This window comes from Topomyia yanbarensis, chromosome 2 (genome assembly GCF_030247195.1).
Source record: "Topomyia yanbarensis strain Yona2022 chromosome 2, ASM3024719v1, whole genome shotgun sequence".
Classification (NCBI taxonomy): domain Eukaryota; kingdom Metazoa; phylum Arthropoda; class Insecta; order Diptera; family Culicidae; genus Topomyia; species Topomyia yanbarensis.
The window spans coordinates 36,313,587-36,323,182 of NC_080671.1; the positions used below are offsets into that span (position 1 = coordinate 36,313,587).

Sequence of the window (9,596 nt, forward strand, 5' to 3'; positions counted from 1 at the left end):
ATGATGTGTGACATGTGTATCGGGGTATAAATCGATTTTTCTTTAAAAAATACTCTTTTTCATTATAAAATTTCTCAAAATTGTCAAACTTTGTGAACCAAAACTCAGTATGATTAAATTCGCCATGTTATGTAGTAAATGTAAGCGAAGTATAACAATCCGGACTTTTCGGGTTTTTTAGTTTTCCTACATTTTTATACTGTATAATGCATGGATATTTCACAGTATCTATAGAGCGGGCGTTAGTAAATCAACACGTAATAATACAGAATACTAAACTCAATGAAAATTATTTCTTCTATTATCAACAATCAACATGTAAAAACAATGAAAGTGTATGAAGCACTAATTATACATTAGAAGGACGACCAAATTGCTTTTTTACGCGGGAACATTACACGCTTAACAGTAATCCAATTATTTATTGCATTAGTAATATGAATATTTTATTGTGAATTATTGAAAATAAAAGAAAACACACATCAAAGCAAATATCATTCTGAATCACTCTCAGAGCTTGCGTTATGTGGATTTTTGAGTAACTGGAACGAAGAATGAGAGGGATAATACCAAAATTATGTAATCTTTACAAGATTAATCGTTTTAGGCATCTTCTTCTATATATATATAAAAGTCAATATTTGTATGTATGTGATTTATGGACTCCCAAAAGGCTTAACCGATTGCCCTAAAAATTTATACGTAGTAGATATTTGTTATGGAGCGTGTTTGTGTGCTATTGGTTGGGGATTATCTGCCATGGCGCTTCGGAACAAATTGTGTTTACTCCTATTTCGTTGAAAGTCACAGCAACACGCGGCGGGTATTGGCTAGTTCAATATAAAATACTTCTAATGTATAATAAGTGCTTCATACACTTTCATTGTTTTTACATGTTAATTGTTGATAATAGAAGATATATTTTGCATTGAGTTTAGTATTCTGTATTATTACGTGTTGATTTACTAACGCCCGATATATAGATACTGCGAAATATCCATACATTATACAGTATAAAAATGTAGGAAAACTAAAAAACCCGAAAAGTCCGGATTGTTATCCTTCGCCTACAAATACTACATAACATGACGAATCTAATCATGCTGAGTTTTGGTTCACAAAGTTTCACAATTTTGAGAAATTTTGTAATGAAAAAGAGTATTTTTTAAAGAAAAATCGATTTAAATCCCGATACACATGTTATACATCATTGGAGTCTTCAGAAAAGTTGTGTGTTTTGACGGTGTCTAAAACTTTCTAGAATATACAAATGTAGAAAAAATTAAGTTGTAGAAGAGAATCTCTTAAGGAAAAATATATAGATGGCAGACATGTTCTTCAAAGTTGCTCAAAACAAATTGCTCTACAAGATTCCGCACAAAAAAAAAATTTTTGGTTGTCGAGCTAAAAAAATTTTTTTTATGTGACACTTGCACCTTAAGAAAAATTAAGGTGCTTATCCTAAAAGATGTGGAATGTAGTCCTAGGAAACTTTCTTGAAGACATAAAAGCATGAAAACATCTGTGAAACTCAGGAAAGACTTTTGACCGTCTTTTTTCAGTTTCGCCCCACTGTGCGCCGGCGTGAACCAACAAAACGGGTTTCGGGAGAAATTCCGCCGTTGGGGAACTCTCCGCTAGTATAGATGAGGTCCGCCGCCGAGGACCAGTTGAGTAGTACACAACGTAGCACCGATTTCGGGTCGTCGGGGCGCCAGCGAACCGGACACCAGGCTCCACCGGAATCACTGGACTGACCTCGACATTCCACCGGGTGCTGGTTGTTCGAGAGTAGAGTAGATCCTCCGCCGAGGATTAGAGCGAGCAAATTGCGTCGAGCGGCTAGCAGTGGGTTGTTGGGGCGCCAATTAACCGGAAGCTACGCTCAACCCGGACGCGCTGGACAGACTTTAGTACCTACTGACTGGCCCGTTGAGTACTCCAGGTCCACCGCTGAGGACTAAATCGAGTAGATCGGGACGAAGCGAGGAGCTAAGACTCACGGAACCGAGCAGGTATCGGAAGAAATCTTCCGCCGGGGAATTCACAGTAGGAACGCGCCTCTGTGGACTATCCGCCTATATCGATACAAAAATTGGTACTAATTGGCTCACGAAACAGACATCGGTACCGAGAGAAATTCCACCGCCGGAGAATTCGGAGTCGGAGTAGGGTAATTTAACCGCCGGATAATATATGAGTTGATCTCGATAAAGCTGGGAGTTAAATGGTTCAAGGAAGTGACTATCGGTGTCGGAAGAAATTCCTCCGCCGAGGAAGTCTCAGTTGGAGTAGTGTGCATTTACCGCCGGGGACTATCCGAGTGGATCGTGATAAGGCAGGGAGCTCAATGACTCACGGAAACAGGAGCTAATTGGCTCATGGTTTCAGCAGCTAAATGGGTCACTGATACGAGAGCTAAATGGCGATGTAATAGATGAAAGCGATAAGCAAGAGAAGAGTCGAGAGTTAAATGGCTCAAAGGTCGAGCCATTTCATGGATAAAATGGAGCTCCGAGATAGCGGCGGTAAATTCGTGAAACAGGTGCGACGAAAGCACAACGAGCCCATAACTCCATAATACAGCAGTAACGCCGAAAGCTGTAAAACATAATTTACAGCTTTCGGCTGTTTTATGTAGACAAAATTGTGTTAAACAACTTGAAACGTGATGACATTATCACCGGCGATTCGAACTACTGACTCCCTAGCTTTTGTTTTTGTTCCGTTAGTTTTTTACCCTCCTAATTGAGATCTGTAGGAGTATGTGAGGCATTGAATTTTCAGGTTAATAATTTTGTTGTGGGTTAATATATCAATCCTTTTTTTTTATTATAGAAATAGAGAAAAAGAATTAAGACAATAAAGTATATCATTCCAAATGACGTAAATTGATAGTCGACATTTTTTACTACTAGATCACACAAACATCTCTACCAATGTATAACTTAATGATACTACAAGTAATCTTTTTTTCATACATTAACAATTCAATCAAATACCCCGATGGGACTCCGTTGTTTGCCGTTTCCCATACCCTCTATGTTACGTAAAGCGATACTGATGGATTGGCAAACTGGTCGTGTGATGGTTTCGAAATATTTAATCTGTCTTAATTTATTCATAAATCTAATTAATGAACACTTTCGTTTTTTAACCTCCTTCGTTCCAGGCGATGCCTAGCGGACACTTCCATAAACGCAATAAACTCCTCGTCTAGTAGAGCCTCATCCGCACCTTCCTCTACCTTCACAGCAGTAGTTCCATGCCTTCGTTGTTGTTGTTGTTGTGCACGAGCTTCGGCTTCTGCGATTCGATTGGAATGAGAAATTAAACAGAGAAATAAATCAGCAAAATTGAATCATGTGGCGGGTGGATTTAAACTACTATTACGCAACTAGTTTGTCTGCAGGGCGATAGTGATCGCGATACTATAAACTAATTCAGAAGGCACGATGATGTCTGCTGTTTGAAGTGTTACAGAGTATGTTAATCTCGTGACTAATGCACATTTTCAAAACCAGTCAAACTCAATTATTTTTCCAGCACAGACATTGACATCTACATACCTTCTTCCTCCTCCTCTGAATCCTGTACAGCAAGTCGCCGTCTAAGGCGTGCATTTTCCTCTCGCAATCGTAGCGTGCAATGTTTCCAATAGTTGAGTTGATGTTGATACTGCCATCTAACCGCATTTTGATAAGTTTTTATCCAAACATTTTGTGCGTTTTTCAACTGAACAAAACTTGGAGGTGAGTTAAAAAGCATCGCACTACCTGTTGATGGTGGGGATGGTTTGGGAACGCTAGTTCTCTCACGGGGAAAACTTTGATCAAAATTTGTCTTCAGCTGCTTGGCACCCTTTTTGCGTTTACACTTACGTTTGTTGCGATTTCGAATGGTTTTATCTTTTGCTTGCTTGGATTTTTCCATTTCCGCTGTTTTCTTCATTTGGAAAACCGAAGAAAACCTCTAGTGACTATGGTAATAACACAAAGAAATTACTTGCTGATTCGTATCTGGTAGATTGTTTACAAATTTTCTCTAACATCAATGGAACAGGAACGTCAAACGATAAAAGCATACACTGTAAATAAATCCAAAAGCAAAATTTATCGTTTTATGTTGCAATCCAGTAAAAGGTGTTGAAACTCAATTTCATACACCAAATAAAATTGTCTTTATTGGGTTAATCCCATTTCATTTCAGCGAACATAGGGTACATACAAATGCTATGGAATAATACGTTTATTTTCAGGAGTTGTTTGTTGCATACAATGCATCCAGAATTCGTAAAAAAGAGTCATAAGGAATGTCATCTACAATACCAGCAATGTGTAATAGAAATTGTTGAAAATAACTTTAATAAACACCGCTGTACATATTCTACAAAAGTTTTAAATTTTTACATGAATATTGATCGTAACCAATTTCAGGGAAAATTTCGATTCAACCTCTTCCTAACCACTCAACTGGGACCAACAGTAAACAAACTTATAAAAGTAGCTTAGCAGCACAACTTCCGCCTCGTCACTCTTCTTCGTGCATTAGATTAGAAGAACGCATAGCTCATTGACAGGTCGCAAGCCTCGTCCACTTTTCGTTGCAACATTTCCTGATCCTCGGGAGACTTCTCGTTTACAATTGACATACAACTGTCGTCATCCTCGTCACTCGCCGTACTTCCGGCCCCGTCCGGGCTGACTTCCTCGCCGATTAGCTTCTTCAGCTCCACATGGGGTTCTTTGGATGTGTCCAGCGTCTTTTTCACCTGTAGGTAAATGCTTTCGGCCTGCTCGAGAACGGCTAGCAAGTTCAAATTGCCCGATAGCTCATTCACGTGCTTAAGAATTTCAGTGAAAGTGAACTGACCGTTGATGAATACGTCCATTTCCTGATCAAGTATGGCTACACATACGAAGAGGTGGAAATTAGGGCAAGGCAAACCGGACCAAAGCACTTCCCACAACTGCATTATGTCCTTATTGGAAAATTCTCGCTTGAACCATACCAACAACCAACGAAAACAAAAATACATGTTTTCCGATTGGTTCTCCTTCAAATAGTTGTACAGGTCCTCGTTTACGAAGGCCAACAGGGTTCGCAAATGCTCCAATTGCTGCTTCATTCCTTTTTGATCAATATCAAAGTTGCTGAACACTTTCTGCATGAAGCCCACAAAGCACCAGAAACTCTCTGCCTCATTTTGCACCAGACTCAAAATAGGTGCCAACAAATCGCTCATTCCCTGCACGTAACCGAGGTCAAAGTTATACATCACGTACGTCATCAAAATGTCCGACAGTTTGGCAAGATTGGGATTGTCGTCCCCGGCGAAAAAGTCGTACGTCCGATCGGTTCGTTTGACGTCCTTTTCGATCTGACACTTTCGTTCCCGATATCCGGTGAAATTATGTTCTTGAACCGGAGTTATGGTCAACCATTGCAGCTTCATTTGAAAGTATTCCTGAGTTTTAGCTCCCCTTCGTTCGTCTCGCTGCGCTGTGGAATGCTCCCAAATATCCAACCCTAGCAAATATTTCCACACTTCTGCGCGGATGTCCTCGTTGATACCCTGGAAGAAAGAGAGAACAAATTGGTTGTATATTAGAAGTCTTTAAGGGTTGCTTCAATTGCACCCATTGCGATTACTTACCCCTCGGAAGATGATATCTTTAACCCGATCAGGGTCCATAATGGACCCATTGGGCGCCCGGTATTCCGACCACTTCGCCGCATCTAATGGAGACCCTCGCTGAGCCGGAGGTCTTGGAACTAATTTTCTGCTGACTGTATTTTCCCCTACACCATTGATCGTTTCACCGCCATTACGCTCACCCACAGCTTCCGTTTCGTTCTGGGGGCTCAATCGGATTCTGAACTCAGACTCTGGTTGTCTACCCAAAGGCAATATTTGATTATGAACATTGGCCAGCTTCGACATGAAATCATAGTACGGATTGGGGCGTGGACGATTTCGGATGGCCTCGATGTTGAGCTCTGAGAAAGATCTTTGTAGTTTATCGTTGTCTGCCTCTGGGAGGCAGTGGAAGAATTGCTTCCGACGGGCACTTTTTCTGATAAATTGCTTCCGCTCGAGAAAATCCACAAAAGAAAAAGGCGATCCATGATGGAACAGATACAGACTATGAATGCTTAAGTCTTGATTGAAAAATCTAAGCTCATTCCGGCTATATTCGATTCCCTTCACATCCCGGAAGAGAACATGAATGGAAATTTTTGGTTTTTGTGAATGATGTTCTGGAATCCAGTTTGTGTCGGTTGGGTTATTGCTGTCATCGTTTGCTGCTGGGATTGGAATCGACGAGGTAGATTCGATCGTATCGACTAGGGACCAACCACTGTCTTGACATTCAGTATCTAAAACTTCGCATGTTTCCGCCTGTTTCCATTCGAAAAAGTGTAGATCACCTTTTGAAAATCGACCGAAAGTCAGTACTCCCTCGGTGTTAAGTGCCGAAAGATAAGTAGCGCTTGCTTTTTTCAGCATAACACCATGCTGCATAAAAATTTCCTACAATCGAAACAGATATTATTACTTCTTGTGCGGAAACCCCGAAGGTCGACATACACATACAGTTTAATAAATTTAAGAATAATAATGAGTTTAACACATGAAGTTATCGCACATACCTCGACACGTTCGGTTTCCATTGTCCTCGAATTTCAGGACTTGGCCGGAACCAAAAAAAAATCTTTGTTATTTTGATTGGTGCTAAGTTAGTTTTATTTGCTGATGACACTTTCCACGAAGAAGGCGAAACAAAAACCCCCTTCTGCTTCCTTTAGATCCAGCTCAAACACAAAAGCTACACAGACTAGGGTGTTTTATTGACGACGAATATGTTTGCTAGATATTATTATTATACCGGATATCCTCAAATTTAAAGTAAAAACATGAATTGGCAAACTCTTACTAGTTTTTTAACCATTCTGCCTGATTTTACAGCTTTAAACACTCAAAATGGTAGGAATTTTCACTTGCACGCAGTTGCAAAATGCACAATGAACTCGTAATTCGTAATCAAAAGTGATCCAAAAATATGACAAACATGATTTTGACATTTAAACGATAAGTTCGCACCGTAAAAAATGTTCATTTTGATAAATTAAAAAATATTTTGCACTGATAAAATAAAGTACACGGAAAAATAAAAGAACCCAAAGAATAAGTTCTTTTAACTTACTTTTGAGTTGTGCGTCGTTTTCGCACTTATTTGTGTTGTCAAAAACAAAACGAGAGATTCGACTCAGTCTAGTTCTTCCGTGGAGGAAAGTACTTTTGAGTTGTTTGGGATATACTCAAAATTAGGTAAATTCAACGTAAATTTGAATATAAAATCTGCTTAAAATATAAAGACACGCGGAGAGAAAACCCGCAAATTTGACTGCACGGTTTATCAAGTTATTTTATCTGCTAGTTCTGGCAACCAGGAATATTATGTAAACATCAAGTGACTTCTAGTTTTAATGAATGCTTGACGAATTATTTTTTCGACATATTTTGCAAAATACTCAATCAATTCGAAAACGCATTGATTTACGTTACGGAACCTGTCTACTTGTTTTTCATTGAACTATAGAGGACATATTCGAGAATACAGTTGATAAGTAATAGCAATATTGGCTACTTTGCTGATGTAATTCTAAATTAATATTTATGACGAAGTTTTCAATTTTCAGACTGCTTCTAACAGCAATATATTGTCGCGACAGCACTAAATCGAACTGCCCGGAGTCCAGTAGCGAAACAGTCGGCACTTGCGCATTTTCTGTCAAAATTTGTTAAACGTCCATTTCGGTCAGTGTATCTGGTGTTGATAAAGCTGTTTGTTTATGTTTACAAAAACAATAAAGATATTGATTTTTTTATTTGCAGTTCAAAACATACTATTATTTTTTATTACCCTCTAATTATATTATCTTGCCTATCACAGGCCATCTCGGTACATAAGTACATAAGCTTCATCAAGGTAAACAAATTAATAACGTTGCATTTAAAGAAAGTTTTACTTTCATTGCTATCTTTAATTTTATCACAGGAATGGCAAGCTTAATCATCCAGAACGTACGTTGGCAGCACGCCCGTACAAATGCGGATTACCATGCGTTGTATTGACACTTTTTTCTCGGCATTAGTAAAAAAAGCTAGTCGAAATGTATGAAAAGGCTCCCCCAACGATTTCTGAATGGTGTTTCAAATTTATTACTGACGGGTCAATTAATCGGAAGAAACGTGTACAGGTATACAAAAAATTCGGTGTGGAAAAGCGGATGTGACTGCTTCAATTGTATCAACGGCAACCCATACTCTTGTTAGACGAGACGAAGCAACTGTTCCAACTGAAGTTCAAAATACCAATCAGTATGTCTTCCGTATGTACAATTTTACATGAGGCAGGGATGGCTTGGAAGTATATTGAGCGTCGGGCAATCCAGATCCGGGAATCAGAAATCATCCGTTACATGGCAGAGCTATTATCGTTTCCGTGGGATGTTTACAACCTCGTCTTTTTAGATGAAGTAAGTTTTGATAATAGGGACATTCTTCGACAAAAAGGATACGGTATTGTAGGAAAAAAAAGTGATCTATCATTTTTGTGCTTCCTTGGCGCCGGAGGAATCTTGGAAAGCTTTAGGACTGAGGGCACATTCACCCGGATAAAATTTGTTCAGTGTTGCCGAGATTTCGCACTTCGAAATCATCAGGTTCGAAGCTATCCAGGGTTTCATCAACGACACGACTAGACACTTGCATTCAGAAACTGTATCACAAATCGGACTACCCCTCAGTGACTCGGTAACTGGAACTGCCAAATTTAATATTTGTTTCAAAAATGCATCAAACTAGCAGCGCTGATAAGTTTGTTGTTTTTTCTAATAACGTTCATGTAGTTACCGTTGCAACCCCTGGTTACTCAAAGAAACATATAAACAAACCGATCGTCGTTTGTGTAAAATTTGTCCCCTATAAAATATTGTTAATGTGAAAATGAATAAACCGTAACGCGCTAGTGACAGGCCCGCAAAAATGTTAAAATATATGATTTTTTAACCCAGGCGGCCGACCTGAAGTACGACAAAATTATCGGAGTAAAGGTTGTGAGTAGAGCCTGTGTATTTTATAATAATATAAATATAACAAACGCCACCGTCAATTTAGGCTTCTAGGTAAGGAGTATTTTTATTTATCGATTGATTCAACGAATTGCATTTTGCCTTATGTGTTATTCCAGCCGCTGAGCCTGCCTATCAACTAGCAACTAAAACTAAATTCGATGGCCATTCGCAAATGAAAAGAGATGAACAAGTGCGCGATGGCTACAATCAACGGCCGATTAGCGGACCTGATTCAAGCGAACAATTTTAAGCGTAAAGGCTAGTTTACAGTACGGGAAACGTGTACTGGGAATTGGGCCCCTCTGTATTTAAAAAAAAAGCGTAATTATAACCTTCCGTCACTGGGTGCACGTCACTCTGGAAATCCAGCGAAATCGTCATAGGGGATCAGTGGCTATTTTTCATAATTTGATCAGGAAATTTTTTCACCGAACTCTCCAAACTGTCTAAATAAA

General features: G+C 39.2%; 2 protein-coding genes across 2 annotated transcripts; both read right to left on the reverse strand.

Moving 5' to 3' along the window:
• Window positions 1–2,881: 2,881 nt before the first annotated feature.
• On the reverse strand, window positions 2,882–4,049 carry LOC131679304 (uncharacterized). Its single transcript, XM_058960012.1, has 2 exons — window positions 3,570–4,049; window positions 2,882–3,306 (listed from the first exon to the last, which is right to left on the reverse strand). The coding sequence occupies exons 1-2, from the start codon at window positions 3,949–3,951 to the stop codon at window positions 3,134–3,136; spliced, it is 555 nt and encodes a 184-aa protein (XP_058815995.1). The 5' UTR covers window positions 3,952–4,049; the 3' UTR covers window positions 2,882–3,133.
• Window positions 4,050–4,343: 294 nt separating this feature from the next.
• LOC131682834 (TBC1 domain family member 15-like) lies at window positions 4,344–7,046 on the reverse strand. The gene is made up of 3 exons (XM_058964604.1): window positions 6,655–7,046; window positions 5,657–6,535; window positions 4,344–5,575 (listed from the first exon to the last, which is right to left on the reverse strand). Exons 1-3 carry the CDS (start codon window positions 6,673–6,675, stop codon window positions 4,553–4,555), a joined length of 1,923 nt encoding a protein of 640 aa, XP_058820587.1. The 5' UTR covers window positions 6,676–7,046; the 3' UTR covers window positions 4,344–4,552.
• Window positions 7,047–9,596: the final 2,550 nt, after the last annotated feature.

Coding starts and splice junctions, on each gene's coding strand:
- LOC131679304 (XM_058960012.1), bottom strand. CDS start 3,951: ATGAAGAAAACAGCGGAAATGGAAAAATCCAAGCAAGCAAAAGATAAA. Junction 3,307..3,569: donor TTCAGAGGAGGAGGAAGAAG/GTATGTAGATGT, acceptor ATCGAATCGCAG/AAGCCGAAGCTCGTGCACAA.
- LOC131682834 (XM_058964604.1), bottom strand. CDS start 6,675: ATGGAAACCGAACGTGTCGAG. Junction 6,536..6,654: donor TGGAAACCGAACGTGTCGAG/GTATGTGCGATA, acceptor TTTCGATTGTAG/GAAATTTTTATGCAGCATGG. Junction 5,576..5,656: donor AAGATATCATCTTCCGAGGG/GTAAGTAATCGC, acceptor TCTTTCTTCCAG/GGTATCAACGAGGACATCCG.